Source organism: Xyrauchen texanus, chromosome 2 (genome assembly GCF_025860055.1).
Source record: "Xyrauchen texanus isolate HMW12.3.18 chromosome 2, RBS_HiC_50CHRs, whole genome shotgun sequence".
Classification (NCBI taxonomy): Eukaryota; Metazoa; Chordata; class Actinopteri; order Cypriniformes; family Catostomidae; genus Xyrauchen; species Xyrauchen texanus.
In genome coordinates, this window is record NC_068277.1 from 52,898,038 (window position 1) to 52,921,429 (window position 23,392).

The following is a 23,392-nucleotide window of genomic DNA, read 5'->3' on the forward strand; positions in this document are numbered from 1 at the left end:
ATGCTGATATGCCAGTCCCTCAGTCACCACAACAGGGGGCTGATGCCACTGAGGGTTCTACAGTTTCCATAGAGACTACACACAACCAATCCTGCCCTGAGCTTCTGTTTGTTTACTGTGGTGTATGTGTGTTGGTGCTGGCACTGCTGCACACTTGTGTGAGAGAATCCAGGTGTGTGCAAGTAGGAATTGTCATATTGATATCATACAGCAACTGCACACTTGTCTGCACATCGCACAGGGGAGCAACCTATTATACATTTAACAAAGCATTGCTCATATCAGTATCAGTATTTTCTGGATTACAAAAGGCATAATTATGGGATAAAATATTTGGAGCACTTTAATATGTCTTTCAAAATGAAGATAATATACCCATAAGAAAGTTGTTTAGGAGGCAAATTTAAGAGGCAGAAAGAAAACCATTTTATTAGATTAAAATGTTCCATACAAACAATGCATACACACTGTCAAATATCTTTCAGACACATTTTCTGTTTTTTATTTTATTTATTATTTTCTCAGAATACTTAACTTTGTAACAAAATGTAAGTACAACATTTATGAAAATATATCAATCTCTAAACAGGGATTTAAATCTTGACAATACAAATAATACAATAAAGACATTCAATACCAGTTTGTGAACTATGTTTTTCAAACATGTATGTTTTTAAAAGTCATTCAAGTTACATAACATATAATACTGTTCAGTTGCTCTCATATCGACACATTCAAATATACTCTACTGGCATTCCAATATAATAGAGATGGACTTCCTCAATATCTTAGCAAAGATAATGAATTTACTTTTTCATAGTTATGCTAGAAAAACACAATAAAGCCAGAAAATTCCAGAAAAAGTAACAAGGAACACCATGTAACGTTCTAAAAATAAAACAGGGATAAAACAAACCTAACAAGCAAAATAAATAAATAAATAAAACTTTGGCAAATATATGAAATCTATGGGTTTAAAACACTTTGGGGAGAAGAATATCACCCCTAAATACTGCTACAGGTTGTAAATGGGCCTTTGTTTCAGTATTTCCAGAGGTAAACATACAATTTGATGGAATAGCCCTTTAGTTATGGAGAAAATAGTCTGAATGGGGCATGCCTGATCATTTTGTTGAAACTACTTTCTTTTGCAATATGCCAAAAAATACCCATAACTGAAGGCAAAATTCGTTTAGTTAACATTTGTGACACACCTATTCAAAGTCAACCTTGGTGAACAACTCATTTAAAATAAAGTGCAACCACCCAACACTACCTTGACAACCATTTTTGAGCATATACTGTATAAGCCATTCATAAATCAACCTTGTTTATGATAACAAATAGTCTATTCATAAATATATCTAAGTCATCTATAACATGACAATACAAAGTATAATATTTTTCTAGCACACATTCAGTCTTTACCTCACAAAGAACATGATCTAACAATTTCAAATACATGTTTGTATAAGATAAGATGACTCAACTTTTTAAGGCGTAGATACTCCAGGCGAGATGCTACACGTAAATCGTCAGTAGTGGTTTAGACCTCGAATCTTTCCTCAACATTTGTTGCTTGGTACATCTGTACCATCATTATTTTGATACAATAAATTACACGTTCTTTAAAGTAATGAATACATAGTCTTAATCTCTTGGATTTAGTGGAGTCAGAAGATGACATTCTCAGTATCTTTCTTTCACTCAGGTAATAAAATATCAGTTTCATTTAACGACTTACAGCTATGGCCAAATATACTGTATTATATAGTACTGTACTGTGCAAAAGTCTAAGGCACATTCGATGTTTCTCAAAAACATTTGTTTTAGGATTATTATTATACATCATCTGCTTTAATGTGTCAATAGGAAATATCAATTTTAGATTTCTGAACGTTCCTTTTGCAAATAGAATAGAAGTAGAACACGGAGTCCTGCAACAGATGGTATGACCCAAATAGAGCATGGATCTCAACATCATTGTGTCAGTTTGGGATTAAGTGAAGAGACTGAAGCAATTGCGACTGCCTAAATACATAGAACTGTGGCAAGTTCTCCAAGATGCTTGGAACAACCTATATGCAAACAACCTTTAAAAATGTCATGGAAGTGTACCTAGGAAAACTGGTGCTGTTTTAAATGCATAGCGTCATCACACCAAATATTGATTTTGTTTTTTTTTTGTTTACTGCACTTTGTATGAAGTTAATTGCTGAATAAAGATGATTCATTGTGTAATTTTAGATAACATCTTCACTATACACCATTTTTCCTAAAACTTTTGCACAGTACTGTATTTGTGTAAATTATATAAATGATTAATCAGAGAGTTAGAGTGACAATAATTAGTGGCATTAGATATGAGGATGGATTTAAAACTGGCTCTCATATGTTTGGCATTTAGAGCAAATGTCACAGATAGAATTTACTGAAAAGCTATTTATGACTCCAGACTACACTCTGCATACCCGAATATACATATATATATATATATATGTATATAAAAACACTTTTCAATAATCCTCTTTCTGATGTAATTGTGAACAATTATTTCCAAATAAACCAAATTATTCATTGTATGCTGATCATGTTTATCATAATGATGAATATTTGTATCAAGGTATTTTTGTTTAGAAATTCCCTGCAAATTTGTCTTCATTAGTTTCTGTAAGAAAGGAAATGTTAAAATCCAGGCACTCACTTTGATTGCATTTAGCACAACATAACATTTTAAGTAGTTGCACAAACTGCAGCAGCCAAAGTACATATGTACACATATGTACATAGGTTTTCTTTTAAGTACACTACCAGAGGACATTAAGAAATAGACACAAATGGGCATTTAGAAACAGAAGATATGGCAGCAACTCTTATATGGCTACAAATATATTACATGTCTCTATGCTTCTGTATAAAGTGACATTATGGCTTGATTTGACAAAAACACACAGAAATTCTTAACTTTATGGCCACATTGGCATACATACACATATTAAGGAAGAACATATTGTAAAGCCCACTGGATTGGCTTTTGAAATGAATGACATTTATATTTGAATGAATTTGTTCCTTGAAACAATACTGAATTCAGCTTACACATTTAATTGGACAGTTTACCCATAAATTAATTTTCTCACCTTTCACTAACCCACATGTGAGTACTTTATTCCTTGGAAAACAAAAGGAGATGTTAGGCAGAATTTTAGTCTCAGTCACCATTCACTTTCATTGTATAGAGGAAAGATTAAGGTTAATATTGACTAAGACTAAAGTCCTTCCAAATATCTCCTTTTGTGTTCCATGTAAGAAAGTCATACAGTTTGTTTGTTTAATTTTTTTAGAGAACTATCCCTTTAAAAGTAAGTTGATGTTGGGGATAAGAGAAAACAATGTGATTGCAGCTTAAGTGCAACTTAAGAGCAGTTAGCCTTTTGCTGTGTGTTACCTAGAGGACTGATCTGTGCAGTTGAATCAAAGTTCCTGTAAACAATAATCACTTCTAGCAAAACCTTACCTTGATCCGCCATGCCCTTAATGTCCAAAAGAGAGCACTGTTATTGCAGCAATTCAGTTTTCTTTGTGGGCGTCATGGTTTCTGGCTCTCCACTGTCAGACACATTAATTGGACTGTCCCGAGAGAAGACCTCGGTGGATTCTCTCCACACACAGTCAGCAATGGTCTTGAAGGCATTGGTGCTACACTTGGGTCGTACTTTCTGTGAGGCATTGTTAACGATTTGGCGGCTGTTTGAGGTGGCAATCTTGATTTTAAGAGCTGCATCTACACGGTCTACTACTGTGTATGTACCAATGCTGCCATCCTCAAAACCCACAATGATGTTAAGTGCTCGCTGTGATAGGCACAAATAAGTTGGTGTTTTGTAGAGGGAACAGGTGCCAATGCTTTTACCATCTGCCAATCTCATGACAATCAGACTTGAAACAACACCTGCATCATCATCCTCATCACAATTTTGGAAACATATGTAGACTAAGTAGCGTCCGTCCCGTGAGAGCTTTTGACGCCATATGATGCCAGCAGCATGGACCAGTCGCAGTTTACCACTGTGGAGGTCTAGGACATTGATGTTCTCGTCACCCTTTGACACAATCCCCAATTTCCCATTTGGTGATATTTGGAAATCCTCCAGGTTCTTCAAAAAGTTGCTGGGTAGCTGCACTCGCCTACACACAGACTCATCAGCGACACTCCAGATGAAAACTGTCTCTGTGGAGGTGATAAAGACCACATAATCTGGACTGTCAGGGATTAACTTGAAGTTAACAATTGTGATCCCATCATCACAGATGAACTTTTTAGATACGCTGCCCGACCACAAGCTAACGGCCAACAACTTGTTCTTGTTGGTGCCAACAAGGAATGTGTTTGCTGTGGTAATGAGAGCATGTTGGAGAGTTACCAGAATGTTACACACCTTGTGACCCGTCGCAAGCCTCCAAACGCGAGAGGCATTCTGTTCGCAGAGGGACACTACAAACTGGTCATTGTGCGTAATGAGAAGCTGTGAAATCCTTTGGCCATTGATACGTAATGTATTCTCACCAGTGGTTGTGTGCCATATGTACTGACTGTTTTTATCATCAGATGTCACCATGAGGTCACCCGATGTTGTCAGAACCCAGTTTTCCACGAGCCCTTCATGCTTGAAGACCATCTCAATGAAACCTGTGCTGTAGTTCCACTTGTGGATGACCTCTGATCCATCCATTGTGTACACAAAGTCCTCCCTGCCTGAGAGCTGCAGGCTTTGGATTGGTTTCCCTGTTTTATCTATGTTTGACATGGCAGTTATGATGTCAATGTCCCACACAGAAAGCACACCACTGCTGGCCACTGACAGAAGCAAGTTATGGTGCGTTGATTTGATCAGCTTCACAATGGCTCCAGATATCTCTATCAAGCTGGCCATGCACTGTCCACTGTCTCTTCTCCACACAAATATAGAGGAAGTGTTCTCCATTGAGGCTATGATACTTTGGCTATTCTTTGAGAGAACGGCTGCCACAAACTTCTCACTACGCTTGGCCTTGAACTTCTCTGCCATCTTCCAAATCTTGGTGTCCAGCACCTCAATGCTACTCGCTTTGCAAATGAGGATGGATCGCTGATCCTCAGAGAGTTCTATGCTCACCACCTCACTCTCATCTCCTCTGCAGTCGTAATCCTCCATTAGCTTCGGGTTTGTGATGTCTTTGGTGTTCCACACAGAGAGACTGCCTTCATTGTCAATCATAACCATTTGATGGATTGTGTCTAGAATCAGAATGGATTTAACAAAGCCACCAGAGAATTCCGAAGTCATTGTGGAAAGCTTGTCCCCACTACCAAGATGGAAAATGGTGGTAGTGTTAAGATATTGTCCACAGAAAGCATACATTCCGTCTGGGGAGCACTGAACACAGGTTACCTCATACCAGCAATGGAACTGATACAACGGCCAGCCGTAAAGTAAATCGATCACATTGATGTCTTTGCTTGCCTCCAGCCAGGCCAAGGCATGATGACTGGACAAGGTGAATCCATTGATAAATGCAACTCCACCAGTGATACCACAGTGCTTGGATCCTTTCACGTCCACCTCGGACAACAAGCAGGACTTGTGATTATCATAAATGAGCAGTGTATTTTTTGTAGTGGCCACTACTAGATACTTCTCATCTGTGGTTAGGCGGATACCAAGAACAACTGACCTCGCTGTGTCTATTTGCCTGAGCAGCTGTCTACTCTCAACATCCCATGTGCTGACAGAACCATCTTCAAGCGCAACAATAACTATATTTGGTGCTAAGGTAGGTAGAATCTCCACTATCTGCATGTAGCTCGAACTTAGTGGTAATCTTTCAGGACTGTATGTGACATCCATGGAAGAGTGCAGTGGCACGATGGAGCAGTATTTTGGACCATCCTTGTCACACTCAAGAAGAAGGTGTCTGAGCTTGGGAAGTGATGTGACGACAGGAAGGAGTCTTTGTTGTAGCTCAGCAGAGAGTGACGCAGGGTTCTTGGTCACTTTGAGCTTTATACTACGAAGTGTAGTTGCAAGAAACTTCAGCTCCTTTTCTTGTGTGCAACCGTAAGCTAGGTCAATGTCCATCAAGGCCTTGTCAAACTGTCCTATCTTTATCATTGTGTAGAGCCAACTGAAGTTCATGATGACACCATACATGAGATCATCTGTGCGGCCACTCCTTGTCAAGTGGTATGTTAGCTCTGTCATTTTTCTGTGGTTGACAAAAAAGATGTCTGGTTCCAGCAAGTTACACTGGAACACCCAGGGTTGTTCAGGTGTCTGCCTGTCATATGAGTGCTTGTCAGCAGAAGCTTTGTCATGGCCATGAAGGCTCTGCTGTTGGTGAGGGTTTTGATGTTGGGTGATATTCAGTGAGGCAAAGTGATTATTGTCGCAGTGGAATATCTTCTTTCTACCACTTGCCCACGCCCCAAGGAAGTACTCGGCCAAAAGGCTATGCATTTGATGTACATCTTCTTCATTACTGAGGTACAGCTTTTGCGCTATGAGATGCAGATGGCGATTCGCCCAGACCATTAGTGTGACATTACGGACTTGACGCTCCACAAGGTAACCTTCAAGCTCCTCCTTTAGTCGGGCTATGAAATCGTAAGAAATACGCAGAGGATTTTTAAGATTAGAGCTCACCATGATGTCCCCAAGGACACTGTTGTCCAAAGACAAGATGTCTTCTAGCTCCAACTCTGTCAGCCCTGCCCGTGCCATAGTGATGTAGCCCAGTGCCCGAAAGACAAAGCGTGAACCAAGCTTTTTCTCGATGGAGTAGAAAAGATGCTCAATGCTTTCGTGCACTGTAGAACACAATGATTTGTCATCCACGTCCTTGTGTGATCGCCAGTGAACTACCTCTCGGTAGATGAGGTTGATAAACATAGGCAGTGTACACTTTGCCATTGCCTCATTCACATATATCTGTTGACCAGAGGTCACTTTCCTTTTGACACTCAGTAGCTGCTGTTTAAGCGTCTGACTGCAAGCTTTGCGATCTCTTTGCATTAGTTCAACATAACTGTCTTCGTCATGTATCAGGCAGCGTAGTTTCTGCAGTATCCCATGCTTGTTGGGTAGGGTGGACACTACAATGCGGACTGTACGTGGCAGGTGGACAGGCAGCCACCACAGCTTTCTAGCCTCATCACCATCAGACAACTGCTCCAAGGCATCCAGAATGATGACAAGAGGTCGGTGGAATGATGACTCCCCTAGTAAATTAACCAGCAGTTCCCTCATCTCCTGAATCTTGTTTGGCAAGAAATGGATCAGGCACCGGTAGTTGATGGCGATTTGTTCACAGATGCTCTGTAGCAGGGTGCGGAGGTCAGTGGAAAAGTCAGTGGAGCCAATGAATCTGACAATGACCACTGGGTCTGTTTCTGGTCCCATTTCTTTCTGGAGCCACGAATAGGCCTAAACAAAAGAAAATTAAAAAAAAGAAACAGCAGTTCATAAATACAGCAAGCACATACATAAACATACATGTATATACTGTATATACAGTATAGTATATACAGTAACACTTTACAATAAGTTTGTATTCCTTAACATTAGTTAACTACATTAGTTAACATGAACTAACTATGAACAATACTTTTACAGCACTTGCTAATCTTATTATCTTCTTAATCTAGTTAATTTCAATATATTTCTAAAAGAAAAGTTGGATGTTGTTGACATCAGTTAATGCATTATCATATTTATCATAACTACCATAAACTAACAATTATAATGTAATAAATTAACATTAACCAAAGTTAATAAATGCTGTAAAAATACATAAATAAAGTTCATTGTTTGTTAATTATACTTATTACATTTACTAATGTTTATTAATAAAACCACATTGTAAAGTGTTACCGTACTTTTTATAGTATTTTTTTAGCATGTTAATTCATATGTAGAACATTTATTGAATATGCAGACAGATTCAAGATTTAAGTAGCTTTTAGACATGATATGAAATACATGCAACTATACATCATTATCTGTGCTTAACAGAACCTTGCCTCCTGTTACTATAAAAACACACTTGGGTGAAAATCCAAGAACTGCTGTGACCTACAGCAATGAGATTATAAGCGTGACACTAGCAGAAACACTCGAGTGACTATAGTCCATCCATTATTTAATAGATCTACTGTACACTAACCTTGACGGCATGAGGAAGACAAACCAAAACTAAATTACAGAGTATAAATAATCAATAATCAAATAATAAAATGTACTCAACAGCAATAAAGCCAACGCTGGATTTTCTAAATCAGTTTCAATCTTTCCATCCCTCTTAGCACATTCAATTTCATATGAATATGGTTCATGGGTGCCTCCAGCAGAGATTCAAGGAAACATTAAATATTATTTCTCTCTGTCTGGGGAGACTGGCTATTAATGATAAAATGCTTTGCCAAAGCCACCATTTCTCAGTGGACTGCTTGCATGGATGTTTGTATGTGTCTGTCTTTGTGCATTTCTGTGATTGGCCAAGGAGTATGTGTGTGTGCATGTCTACATGTCCAGATTGCTACTATGTGTGTTTGATGTACACTTGAATGCATCACTGTGCTCATACTTGCTGCATAATTCTCTGTATGGTTCAAACCCACCTACACTAACATTGTAAATGTGAGATGATAGGAGTAAAGTATGGGAATGATATAGATACATTCTGAACTTGATTATCAAATAGTTACCATAAAATGTGTGGCTGCATGCATTGCATGTATAGAGAAATTGAATACCATATAGATAAATATTTGAAAGCTTTTGTAGTATGGATGTTAGATTGAAGGACAGTGAGAAAGAGAGATTACAAGAACAAGGACGAGGGAGTTAGACAAGGTCCCCGGGCTCATCATCTGTGAACTAACATTAGTGGTTAAGGCCTGTGACAGGTTGCCATGGGTGACACGAAATGTCAACACTACTCTTCCTGCTTTGTTCCTCACCCACAAACTTATCAACACCATCGATTCCAACCATCAACACATGACACACAAAGCACTATCTCCACATAAGCCATAATATTGGCTGAAGCTGACGGATGAGAAAACTGCATATATTTTGCAATGAACTTTGAACTTAGTAAATAATATCTGCAATCCTTTTCTAATTTGCAATTGCGATGCAATCAGAATTTTGACTATTTGGCATGTGCTCGCAGATACAGTGGGGTTCAAAAGTCATGCTGTGAAACCTGACCTCTGGCTTTACAATATAAATTATGTACATAATCCAATATAATTTAGCGGTTTGAGCAAAAACAAGCACACATACGTTTTTTGCCCTCTTCCCAGGGTTTCACATCGCATGTAAACTTTACTATTTGTCAAGAACCCCGCTCCTCTGCTTCTCCCCGCATCGTCTAGCACACACACGCACACTCCCTCACTCCGCCCCCTCGAGCTTTTCACGCTCTTTTTGCTCGCTCGAGCCCTCACGCCCACTTTGCTCCTTCTCGCTCACATGCTCGTAGGGCAATCTCCCTTCCTCGAAGTTTCTCACGCTTCCAATCCTCCTGCACATTAGTTTCACCTGCACTCGTCTCAATCACCCCTTTATTCGTTACACCTGCACCGCTCGTTAGTTCCCCTATTTATATCACAGCACATTCGTTTCACACCGGTTGGTTATTGTATTTAGATTCCCGTGTCTTTGCCCCCTGCTAGTCTCGTGATTCGTTGCCCCCTGTGATTCGTTACCCCTTAGCTTGCCAGCTCTCTTGTTCCCCTAGCTCCCCTGTTTAGTCCTTCCCGCTACTCACTTTGATTCCCCGGCTTTTGACCCTACGCTTCCCTCGACGACGATTCTCCCTCTGGATTTGCCCTTTGTACTTTTGCCTGCTTTGCTTTTATTTAATAAAGCAGTTTTTTCCCGACATTGTGACTGTCTCAACTTGTGTTTGCTACAAAATAACCAACCTCACCGTTGACAGTCACAATGCCCCGCGCTAAGGATTCGCGCAGCTCACTAGAGCGGAGAAGCACGTCACATTCGGCGCGAGGAGCTACAGTGTGGAGAGATGACCACGCGCTCACGGCCCAGGGGCAGCAGGTATGCACTATTTCTGATTTGTTTCACCCTATTTCACCTGTGTCTGCCCCTGAGCCCGTTTATGCCTCCAGTGCATTTCTGAGTGCCGTGCACTCTCCACCCCCGGAGAGGTTTTATGGCTCTTCGGACGCTGACCAAGGGTTTTTTATGTGAGGCAGCAGTTGTGTAACTCATAACCCCGCCCTCGACATTATGGAGCCAGCGGCCCGACTCGTGGGGTTGCGTCAGGGGGTCAACCCTTGGAGGTTTATGTTGTGGATTTTTGTGCCCTGGCCAACCAGGTGAATTTTAATGAGGTGGCTCTGAAAACCGTTTTTCAACATGGACTGAATGAGCCAGCCTCATCTTTCATGCCTGGTGGTCGCTGCTCCCTTAACCTGGCTCAGTTTATTGACCTCGCCCTACTGTACGCTGGTTCCTCGTTTACTGTAGGGGAGGCAGACACTGAACCAGCGTTCCCTACCACGGCCCCCGTCTTGAAGCCTACCACGGCCCCCGTCTTGAAGCCTACCACGGCCCCCGTCTTGAAGCCAGACACGGCCCCCGTCTTGAAGCCAGACACGGCCCCAGTCCCGAGGCCTGTCACGGCCCCAGCCTTGAAGCCTGGCACGGCCAGCGAGTCAACGCCCATGCCTGCCACGGCCAATGAGCCAGCGCCCACGGCCCATGAGCCAGCGCCCATGCCCGCCACGGCCCACGAGCCAGCGCCCATGCCCGCCACGGCCAACGAGCCAGCCAGCCAGCCAGCGCCCATGCTCGCGCCACGACGCCAGCGAGCCAGCGCCCATGCTCGCCACGGCCAACGAGCCAGCGCCATGCCGCCATGCCAGCCAGCCCATGTCGCCACCGTCAGCGAGCCAGCGCCTGTAGCTTCGACCGCCCCAGAGCCAGCGCCTGTAGCCTCGACCGTCCCCATGGCCACGTCCCCTGTTGGCCGAAGACGTAAGAGAAGGAAGAGGGCCCCTTCTCCCCAGTCTCGTCTTGTGCTCAAGACCGCAGAGGTTCCCTCAGTGTCTTCCGCAGCTCTACCGACCTCTGCTCCGCCCCCAGAGTCTTCTACGGCTCTGCCGGGTTCTGCTCCGCCCCCAGAGTCTTCCACGGCTCTGCCGGGTTCTGCTTCGCCCCCAGAGTCTTCCACGGCTCTGCCGGGTTCTGCTCCGCCCCCAGAGTCTTCCACGGCTCTGCCAGCCTCTGCTCGCCCCTCAGAGCCCTCGCGGCCTCCGCCTCTCCAGTCTCCCAAGGCTCCTCCTCCCAAGCCTCCCAGGGCTCCTCTCAAGCCTCCCAGGGCTCTTCCTCTCGAGCCTCCCACAGCGCCGCCTCTCAGGGCTTCTCCCCTCGAGTCTTTCATGGCTCCACCCCTCAAGCCTCCCAGGGCTTCTCCTCACGAGTCTTTCATGGCTCCACCCCTCAAGCCTCTCACGGCTTCGCCTCACGAGTCTTTCATGGCTCCACCCCTCAAGCCTCTCACGGCTTTGCCTCTCGAGTCTCTCAGGGCTCCTCCACCTCCTTCCAAGCCTCTCAGGGCTTCTCCTCTAGAGTCTTACATGGCTCCATCCCTCAAGCCTCTCACGGCTTCGCCTCTCGAGTCTTTCAGGGCTCCTCCTCCCCTCGAGCCTCTCAGGGCTCCACCCCTCGTGTCTTTCATGGCTCCACCCCTCAAGCCTCTCACGGCTTCGCCTCTCGAGTCTCTCAGGGCTCCTCCCCCTCTCAAGCCTCCTAGAGCTTCTCCTCACGAGTCTTTCATGGCTCCACCCCTCAAGCCTCTCACGGCTTCGCCTCTCGAGTCTCTCAGGGCTCCTCCCCCTCTCAAGCCTCTCAGGGCTTCCCCTCTCGAGCCTCTCAGGGCTCCTCCTCCCCTCGAGCCTCTCAGGGCTCCTCCTCCCCTCGAGCCTCTCAGGGCTCCGTCCCTCGAGTCTTTCATGGCTCCACCCCTCAAGCCTCTCACGGCTTCGCCTCTCGAGTCTCTCAGGGCTCCTCCCCCTCTCAAGCCTCTCAGGGCTTCCCCTCTCGAGTCTCTCAGGGCTTCTCCTCTCGAGTCTTTCAGGGCTCCACCCCCTTCCAAGCCTCTCAGGGCTTCGTCTCTCGAGTCTTTCATGGCTCCCCCTCTCGAGCCTCTCGAGCCTTCCAGGGCCTCACCTCTAGAGCCTCTCGAGTCTTCCACGACCTTTTTCCCCGAGCCTCTCACGGCTCTACTCCCAGAGACTCCTGAGCTTCCTACGGCTCCGCCTCCTGAGCCTCCTACGGCTCCGCCTCCCGAGCCTCCTACGGCTCCCCCTCCAGAGCCTCCCAGGGCTCCACCTCCCGAGCCTCTCACGGCTCTGCTCCCAAAGACTCCAGAGCTTTCTACGGCTCCGCCTCTCGGGCCTCCTATGGCTCCCCCTCCAGAGCCTCCCACGGCTCCACCTCCCGAGCCTCTCACGGTTCTGCTCCCAAAGACTCCAGAGCTTTCTACGGCTCCGCCTCTCGGGCCTCCTACGGCTCCCCCTCCAGAACCTCCCACGGCTCCACCTCCCGAGCCTCTCACGGCTCTGATCCCAAAGACTCCAGCGCTTTCTAGAGCTCCGCCCCTCGAGCCTGCTACGGCTCTACCCCCCGAGACTACAGAGCCTGCCAGGTCGTCGCCTGGGGACCTCCCACGGCGCCACCGTCATCGGCTCCACCTCCTGAGCCTTCCAGGCCTTCGCCCCTAAAGCCTCCTTCGGCTCCACCTCTGGAGCCTTCCAGGCCTCCGCCTCTAGAGCCTCCTGCGTCACCACCTCCCTCTGCCCTGTCTCTTGGGCTCCCCATGGCACTGCCTCCTCAGCCTCTCAGTACCCCGCCTGCCTAGTCTCTCACGGCTCCGTCTTCCAAGGCTCCGTCTCCCAAGTCCTCCACGGCTCCGCATTTCACGGCTCTTCCCTGGCCCCCTGACTCTGTCCGGTGGCCCCCTGACACTCTCCCTGTCCTGTGGCCTCTTCCCTGGCCTCCTGACCCTGTTCCTGTCCGGTGGTCACCTTCCAGACCCCCGGACCCAGTTCCTGTCCTATGGCTGCCCCCTAGATCTCCCGACCACCCGCCTGTCCACTATGTTCCCCCTGACCTTACCTTGAACTGCCCATGGACTGTCTCACTTCCCTTTGTCTGTCCCCCGATCATCCTGCACCGCCTCCCGCGGCCGTCAGGAGCTGCCCTATTCAGAGGGGGGAGTACTGTCACGAACCCCGCTCGTCTGCTTCTCCCCGCATCGTCTAGCACACACACGCACACTCCCTTACTCCGCCCCCTCGAGCTTTTCACGCTCTTTTTGCTTGCTCGAGCCCTCACGCCCACTTTGCGCCTTCTCGCTCACATGCTCATAGGCAATCTCCCTTCCTCGAGTTTCTCACGCGCTTCCAATCATCCTGCACATTAGTTTCACCTGCACTCGTCTCAATCACCCCTTTATTCGTTACACCTGCACCGCTCGTTAGTTCCCCTATTTATATCACAGCACATTCGTTTCACACCGGTTGGTTGGTTATTGTATTTAGATTCCCGTGTCTTTGCCCCCCGCTAGTCTCGTCTAGTTTTGACCCCCCTGTGATTCGTTACCCCTTAGCTTGCCAGCTCTCTTGTTCCCCTAGCTCCCCTGTTTAGTCCTTCCCGCTACTCACTTTGATTCCCCGGCTTTTGACCCTGCGCTTCCCTCGACGACGATTCTCCCTCTGGATTTGCCCTTTGTACTTTTGCCTGCTTTGCTTTTATTTAATCAAGCAGTTTTTTCCCGACATTGTGACTGTCTCAACTTGTGTTCGCTACACTATTCTTATCCAATGCGCGCAAGTGTTGTGCTCATACCTGTTTTCATTTCTACTTCAAAAGTAGACAGCAGGTTAGTATGCTCACACTTGCTTTCTCTCTCTCTCTCTTTCTTCTCTCTCATGTAATGTTACATTGTCCGTTTTTTGTATAAGCCGGTTTTTGATAGTAATGTGCATCTTGCTGCGCTTGTAATCATGCTCAGTGTCAGCTGGGAGATGGTGACTATTAATTGCAACTTACTGCGGCTGTTTCTGCCTCGCAAATCTACTGATTTGCATGGTGATGTCAGCTTAAGTAAAACAACATGTTTGATGTACTGTAGCACAGGGCTATAACACCATTGTTTGGCAAATTCGACAAGCTGTAACACATCAATCTACTTGCTGTTTGCCATCGCCGCCTCTCCGGGGAGGAGACTGTTTCACAGCTTTAAATGTTGCATTGCTTCGTTTTAATCACACTACCAGTTATCTATTTATTTATGTACCCTACGATGCATATGATATCGAATCGAGAGCGTTGTATCATACGTTACAATAAAATACTATTTTTTTCACCCCTAATTTCTGTTTATTTCCAGGATAAAAATTACATTTTGAATTCCACATTTTTAATGTGGACTCCCTAATATATGTTGAACCACATAGGAATGCACAAATATATATTTTTGTGGTGGACATATTCATGTAACAGTAGTCCAAAATAGATTAATGTTACTATGACTCTTATTGCATGACATCAGATATTACGTCCGAGGAAGCAAAAAGAGCTTTAGGCAACAAACAGGCATCCCACATTATTTTAATATGTGCCGACATCCAGATGGCCTTAAACAGGTTAGTATGCTCACACTTGCTTTCTCTCTCTCTCTCTCTCTCTTTCTCTCTCTCTCTCTCTCACACACACACACACACACACATGCACGCATGCATGCATACTGTACATGCTTTTCACCTGTTTTGCAACCTCAGCAAGTAACAAGGTCTTTCCAGTGCAGGGTCCTCCGTAAACCACCAGCGGAGTTATCCGTCCACCTTTATTGGGGTACAGGTATTCCTGGATGATGTCCAAGGCTTCACTCTTATACACATAAAAAGATGAAAAGGTCTTGCACAGCGACAGATGCTGTACAATCTCGTCGTAAAGAGTATCTGTCTCTGTGTCAAAGTTTTGTTGGACAGTAGCCTGAATGATATCCACCATGTCTTCATAAAACTGTTTACACAGGCCCTCGACGTAGTGGCTCTCGACTTCTTGTGAGTAGCCAAATTTCATGTCACAGTGAGTGACTGATGAGTAGACTCGAAGATTGGATGCTGCCACTATCATTGGAATGAACTCATCTCGAACCTTTAGTAGACGTTCGTAGGCTTCCTGGTTTCTCATGACGCGGTCAGCGCTCACCACGATGTCCATGTAACGTGCCATTTCGGGGAGCTTAGCAAAGCGGTCAAAGTTGGAGATCTTCCGTATGTAACATACACATTTCTTCAGAAAGGCTGGGGTTTGCTTGCCCAATGCAAAATCCAGTTCATCCTCTAATGCTGAAAGACAAGAGAAAAGATATATAGCATAATAATCTTTCACTTTTGAGTGACTGTATGTTTCTTTTCATTCATGGTTTTTTGTCTCTGACACTATTTAAAACTAAAACACTTCAGTGACACTTTTGGAAAACGTTCTTAAATTGATGTCATGAGGTGAATGCTTCCTACGCTTTTGGCAGTCTTTAGCAAATGATTAGATCCATCTCTCTGAGCCACTTTAAAGAGGAAAAAAGTGATATGATCTCTTAATCCAGCATTGCCTGGTGTTATCGAAGGCAGCGCTCCAGTGACAGCCTGCCAACCTCGTCAGCTTAGTATCGCATACTTGCAGCTTGCTTTGTAAATGAGAGGAGAGGGGGATTCAAAGAGGGTAAATGACAGCAAAAGCTCACCCAGGAAGCAGTCTCTCAATTACATCTCATTTGTACTTTCATGGTATTAGTATTCAAAATGGAAATCACATTAGAAAATGTATAATAACCTACTATTACAAATTAACAATCAAACACCAGTTATGGAATTGTGATTACATTAATGCCTTTCTTGTAACATAGAAGTAATGGATCAGTGGGATAAATTGTCAGTTTACATAAACAGTCAAGCAGCAGGCTTGAATCATATTGCAGTGCTTGAAGGGCAGGATTGTATTGATATTCCTAAAAAAAATCAATAACAATATAAGGGGTTTGTCTAAACCTCTAACCCCTAATATTAAACTTCAGCAACAAATTCAGCTGAATTTAACATATAGGCTCCATTCAAACTTTTAGTATTTCAGCTTTAAGGGGCAGTCACACTACACTTCGCACTCCATGCAATCCCATTTGAACGCATCTGAATGCGGGATACCATAAACTCGATATATGTTAAGAAATGCTGCATTTCGATGAAAGGTCAAGTTTGATGAACTCGGATCAGGAAAAACTTGTGAATAGAAGGTCAACACGTCACAGTTTGACCTCTTGATTCTATAAAAAGAATACATACACTCAAAAGTTTTGAAACACTTGTCTGAAATGTTGCTCATGATCTTATAAATCTTTTGATCTGAAGGCGTATGCTTAAATGTTTGTTAGTTTAGTAGACAAAAATATAATTGTGCCAACATATTCATTTATTTCATTATAAAACAAAAATTTTGAAGAAAAGAGGTTTTGAAATTGATTGACTTTTTTGGTTTTGGTAAACTTTATATGTTTTAAGAAAATTAAAATTAACCCTTTAAGCCCTGAAGGTGTTTTTAAAGATTTCCTGTTTTAATGGCATGCCCAAAATTAAAGGCTTGTAACTCTACAAAAGAAAACAAAGAGGGTCAATAGTTTGGTATCATTTTAAAGAAAACTTCAAGTCTTCAAAACTTAAAAAATAAATAAATTATGAAATAGATTATGATAAATGATGGGACTCTCAGCCTAAGAAACTATCAGAGAAAATCTTGAGCCAAAAATGAACTTTTTTTCCTATCTTTCTGATTTGACATTATATATTTCAGGGTGTAAGTAAGGTAGCTCCGAAAAGCTTTTGTTTTGTTCACAATCATGTCGACTGTAACTGAGTAAATGTTTGTGTTGATAAGACAAAGTAATCAAAAGTTATAGCATTACAAAAATAATTTATCCTAGTATCCAAAAACATCTCCAAGTGTCCAAAAGCCTCTCCAAACAACTAAAACATAATAATTGAACATAAAAACTAATTACACATGCGAATACAACAGTGACTAAAGGTATGCTCTCTCTCCAGCGCATGCAGGCAGGAGTAAAGAGATCTCATTCAGTTCCATTCTGTGTCATTTGAGCCATCATTGTGTCGGTGTCATGTACTTGGTGCCATCTCCTGGTGGCCATATGTAATTAGAGTGAATGATCCTCTCTGCCCATATTTGGATGACTTCCACTTCTGGTTGCAGCGATCTGAATCCTAATAAGATTGGTTTAATATTCTATGATGTGGGAAAACGTACTACATAATTTCTGATGAAGTCATCAGCTCCAGGAAAGCTAATGTGTTTTCAACCAGATAGCATAATATGTGCTGTGTTCACATTTAGATTTTGATTATCCAATGATCTTTGCATCCCATTACGTTGTGTGTAGGCTTGTTTTAACATTGTAAGAGATTACTTGCATTTATTTTCTGAAGACAGTTATGTGATACCTGTTTCCCATTATACTAAACAATACTTTAAAATAAAGACCCACAAGATGCCACATATCTCAGATATCAGAGAGGGTAATGGACCAGATCAGGGATAGACTTGACTAATGCTCTGAAGTGAGAGAGAGGAGTACATTTTTAATGAAAGGAGCCAAGTTTGAGAGCAGATTTTTCACTTGGGGGAATGTAGGTGTTTCTGATGTACTGCATGTCAACATTAAGACATAACTGTATTGTATCAGTGATATATTGAATTACAAATCCATGCTTTTAGGATGACATAAAAGAGCAAGTGGAAAATCTATTTTTTCTCCAGCCCCGACCCACAGTCTCTAATGTGGGGTATGGTGATGAGACTTAACTGGATCACTGAATATTGGATTAACCTGGATGAATTAAGTTAGCCTGATTAGATCTCATATTATGCTGGCTAATGCAGGCATATTTTAATTTAGTCACAATGATTTTCAAGAGCGGGATAAAAATAACATTTACATTCATTATAAGCCTTGAATATGAGCTCTCTTTGAAACCACAAAGCTATAAACGACAGCTCTGTTACATGATTTGGCTTTTTCATGCATGTAATTCTACTAACAAACAACCTATTATGACCTAAATGTTAAGCGTCAAGTGCCAATGAAATGTTTTAAAGAAAAATGGGCCTTAAATTACCCTCATATCATCAGAATCTGGGTTTAAATGTCCTATAAACATGGACATTTTGTTCATGCACATTTTGTTAAAATGTGCCGATACAATATATAACTTATGATAAATATCCAACTTACAAACTGTTCCTTTAACTATACGGTAAAAGGAACAGTTCCCCCCAAAATACAAATTCTGTCATAATTTACTCACCCTCATATTGTTCCAAATGCATATAATATGACTTCCTTTCTTCTGTGGAACATAAAAGGAGATGTTAGGCAGATTGTTAGCCTCAGACACTATTCACTTTCATTGTATGGAAAACAGATGCAATGAAAGTGTAACTGAGGCTAACATTCTGCCTAACACCTCAGTAAGCTGTACAGGTTTGGAATGGCATGAGGGTGAGTGAATGATGATATAATATTAATTTTTGGGTGAACTATCCCTTTGGAGAATTTGCTATGTACTACAAAATGCAGTGCATCCCTAACTCACTCATACATATAAACCTACAATATATAAGAAACAGTGGACATTTATGGCGTGAGGTGAAACATAACTTTACTGTAACTGGAGTTTACCAGAGCAGAGAAATTTCTTGTCTTGACCGCTCTTCATGGTTCCCTTCTCCAGCAGCTGTAAAACAGAGGTTCGGAAGATTCTCTTGATTTCCTCTGAGACTGCCCTCCATGCCTTGTCATTCTTTGACTTTGCTACGCTGCTTGACTCCATCTGTGGGGTAAAAGCACATATGGAGTCATCCAATTATTCAAGGTTCCATTGTTTGAATGTTGCCCATTTAAAACAAATAAAAAAACTCCTGTACTGTCCTACTTACATAAATTAACACTTCTCTCATTCCACAAGAAAGCAGCAACAAATGCATTAGTACTCTTTTCTTCAAAGCACTTTGTAGTTTAATTGCAGTTTTAATCTAGCTCTCACAGTAACTGCATTGAGGCTTTGACTCAGCACTTGACTTTTGTCCAGTAATTGTCACAAAACATCTGACCAAAATATATTGTATGTTTACAACTTTTATAATAGTTTTTTTCTGCAGTGTGATTCTGGAAATTAGTTTATTATTATTATTATTATTATTATTATTATTATTATTATTATTATTATTATTTTATTTTGATATACAAAAACAGTAGATGATACTCACAAAAAGCCATTTCTAGATGTTGAAATATTTGTAATATTTAAAAATTTAGATATTTCAGCATTTTATTCACACATATCCTTGACTTTTTAAGATTTTATTAATTTTTTTACTATGTTCCAGGCATGGAAATACATTTTTTTTCCATGTTTTCCCAGACTGTGGAAACCCTGTGTTTAAAGGTTGAATTCAGGTAAATGGAGCATAATCACAAACCATTACAGATAGGAATGCAAAGAGGCAGCCTCGAAAGACAAGCGGCAAATTCCAGCCTCAGATCTTCAAAAGATCTGAAATAATCAACTGCTCTTTAACATACCACTTTGGAGATAAAATTGGACCACATTTTTGTTTACCCTGTAGCAACAGAAGCCAATGGAAAACATACCACTTTGGAGATAAAATTGGATGTCAAATAACTATACAGAGGGTTCCCACCTTTTGACATCAAATGCAATGTCAAAAGTGGGAACCCGCTGTATTGTAAGGTGAATTAAGTTCAACAGAAACACATTTGTCAAAAGTGGCCCAATAAACCTCAATTCTCCCTACAATACAAATTGCACAGTAGACTCTCTGGACAGGTATTCTATTGTTAAAGCATACAACAGACTGTGTTCCTGTAATAATATTTTAGGAAGAGTCTGTCATGAACCCAGTAACCTAACAGAGAGACAGAGGACAGGGACATATAGAAATAAAGAGAAAGAGAGATAGAGAGAGAGAGAGTGAGTGGATCAGTGGGTATTTTTGCTGAGTGCAGGTAGAAACTCAGTCCCTGCTGCTTTTCTCATTTTAGTCCAACAGATACCCTCAGCTTCGCAGACGCTGCCTCAATTTGCAGCCACTCTGCATTAAAACCTGATTTACACACACACTCCCATGATCTGTGTGTGTGTGTGTACGAATGATAGAAAGTGAAATAGAATGTGTGTATTTGTGTGTGAGAAAGAGTTCTTGTAAGGTTTAATGAAAGACAAACTGAATTTATGAAGCTTATAAACTCTACAGCCTGTAAACAATGTTCTCTCTTGGATCTGGCATTTTCAGAGCGCTCCATATAAAACCGCAACAGCAACGGTCAGCCGGTGACATTTACAGGTCGTTCCTCTGTGTCCTGGACAGGTCAGTTTGTTGGTAGCTAAATCTATTCATGGATTTAGCAGCTACCGCCTCTTTTGTCACAAAAAGTCCAAAAGAGCTGACTCAGAAAAGGCTACCTTAGCATAATGTTTATGTCTACATATAAACTTTTGATTGCTTTGGTTTCTGTTTCTGTTGCTCAATTGGTAGATCATAGCACTGCCAACACTAAAAAAAAAACAAAAAACAAAATGGATTTTTGCTGCTAGTTCAATTTACTTAATTAAACTTGAACTAAAGCAACACAATTCTAGAGCATTTTGTCACAACTTCATTTCATTGTGTTCTTTACATTTAAATTAGTTAAATGGAAGTTTACTTAATCCATTTGAGTCGGGACTACATTAATTCTTTTTATGATATTTATGTTCACTGTAAACCCAAATGTTGTCATTACTGGAAAAATCAAGTTGTCTCAATAAAAATTACTTGAAATGTCACGTTTTGGGCTAATAACTCAAATATATATTCTCATTGAAATTATTTATCTTAAAAAATAAAAGATTAAAGATTTTGAGTGTTAATAACTCAAACGATTGTGTACAAAATTGAGGCTATGGGGAATACCCATAATCCCTTGCACTTTAATTATTTAATTATGTTTCCTTTGTCAAACTGTTGGAGGCATTTAAATAGTAGTTATTAAGACTTCATAGAGGTTTTAGCTCTATTGTAATATTATTTGTTTTATTTGTTGCAAATAGTTGTTTTGTGTGATGTCACCATTTGAGTGATCTGTGTCCCCATTGGTCAGTGGTCCCTGTTAACTCTATATCAGTTCTCCCAGTGCCTGTGCAACTGAAGTACAGGCATATATGCATTTCTGTGTAGAATTAAGTGTATTTTATAATTCACCTTGAATTAGTAATAATGTTCCTTATTTGAGCTGTGTTACTGTATGATCTTCATTTTAGTCAATACAGTTCAAATTAAGTTTCTCAAGTATAAATAACAATAATTAAATAGCAAATCTGATTTTAGTCTACTTGCATCTAGTTACCTTAACTTAAATATTTAGGTTCATTCTGTATTAACACCAAGTTAAGTGAACTTAATTACACAAGATTTGGAGACTCCATTACTCAACTGAATTGAGGGAATGAGTTTACTCTATCAGTTGAGTGGGCAGAGCAGGTTACATTTCCCAGCATGCTTTGCATGGGACTCGATAGGGAGAGTATGGATGAATTCTTATATTTTTCTGCCATAGACAAATATAGGGGAATATAAAGAGGGATACTTGTTAGTGTTTAATGGTTTGTTATGATGAGATTAAGACAAGTTTCTTTTATGTTGGGGTTTTTGGGGTTACCATTAAAGAAAAGGTGTTTTTGTGTACGTTTCAGAGGTTCGTAACAGCTCGCCAGGGCGAACAAAACACCTTGCTGCCATTGGTCGATTTCGGTGTAACCTGGAGCTCCACCTACTTTGAGGCCAAAAGCTAATTCCCATTCAGTTAGTTAAAAACTGTCAAGACACTGAAGTGCATTTGGCTTAACATATCCTTTTGTGGTACACATAAGAAAGAAAATCAAATGGGTTTGGAACAACATAAGGGTGAGTAAATGTCCTTTTTGCTTGTAGAGTTAAACTATCCCTTAGTTTAATGCATAATGCATATTATTTAGTTTTATCCACGCACAATTCACCTACAAATTTTATCCCTTGATCTCATTAATAATCAGAAGAGTTCTACAGCCCTGTAAATGTTAGCCCTGCGAATGCATCATTAACAATTAATCAAATATGCACTCTCTCTTTTCTTCATCTATTCTTGCTGTACTTACTGAGTTCTGGTAGTTCTTTAGCATCTCAGCTTTGGGTTTTAGGTAGTAGGCAGGAGGGACCGAGTTCTCATCCCGGCAATACCACTCCTCCAGGATCCGTGTGTCTAGTCCCGCCTCCACCGCCGCATCCAAGATCATCTCAAACTCAGCTGACTCCACTTCCCCAGGGACGCGGATACTGCCATACTTTTCTCCGATGAGCCCCTGGTAAAAAGAGAAAGACGTCAAGAAAGTGTGTAAATGTAGGGAACGTTCCATAGGCAGTTTGTTTCTATATAGGTAACTGGCATACAAGGACAGCTCTTATTTACCTGAATGGGAAAAAAACAAAAAATCTCTCAAACTGTATGTCAAGATTACATTTCTATGATATATTACAAATCAGAAATACAATCGGATAACAGTGGTATCTTACTGTAAATTTTGCTTCTTTAGCTCAAATCACACACAACAGTACTTTTCAGGCTGGTCTAGTGAATGCATATGCACATTGTAAACAAACTCATTTGAAAAGTTGATTGGCTCTTTTAACAAAGGTTAAAAGATGACAAGTGGTCTGTCTCAGGCAAAACTGAAGTAGCAGGGAAAAGAGAGAGAGAACAAACAGAGAAAGAAAAAAGAGAAATTACATACAAATTCCAGTCTCATCTCTCAACACTACTTGCGCTAATTAACAGGGCTGTTCAATGAAAAGACAGGGCTAAACAACAAAGTAGCTCATTTTAACCCTGAAACAACAGAAGCAAAAAGAAAACCATTTTCACATGGCTTTGAGCATAGCACATAATGAACCTACAAACATAAAAGCTGATAGCTTTGGCAGCATTCTGCTGCAAACCTTTCTTTATTCAGCAAGCTATTTAGCTACCCCTGTGTGATTGTTGTCCATGCCGCTGAGATTAGCAAGCCAATTCGATACGTTTGCCAGTGCCATTGTGTCCGCAAGCCCATAACTGCCTGCGGCGGAGTGTTCAAATTGTGCTGGATAAGCCTATAGCCTAATGATCTGGCCCTTCCTCAAAAGCATATGCGTAATTGAACTGCTGGAGATGA

General features: G+C 41.9%; 1 protein-coding gene across 1 annotated transcript in view; it reads right to left on the reverse strand.

Moving 5' to 3' along the window:
- Nucleotides 1–526: 526 nt before the first annotated feature.
- Nucleotides 527–23,392, reverse strand: part of LOC127653321 (NACHT and WD repeat domain-containing protein 2) — an 89,607-nt gene continuing 66,741 nt past the window's right edge. Inside the window, exons 4-8 of the mRNA XM_052139975.1 lie at nt 22,336–22,543; nt 19,123–19,142; nt 18,826–18,946; nt 14,838–15,427; nt 527–7,463 (exon numbers count right to left, since the gene is read on the reverse strand). Of these exons, the coding sequence (XP_051995935.1) occupies nt 3,558–7,463; nt 14,838–15,427; nt 18,826–18,946; nt 19,123–19,142; nt 22,336–22,543 (4,845 nt within the window). The 3' untranslated portion in view covers nt 527–3,557. The remainder of the gene's footprint in view (nt 7,464–14,837; nt 15,428–18,825; nt 18,947–19,122; nt 19,143–22,335; nt 22,544–23,392) is intronic.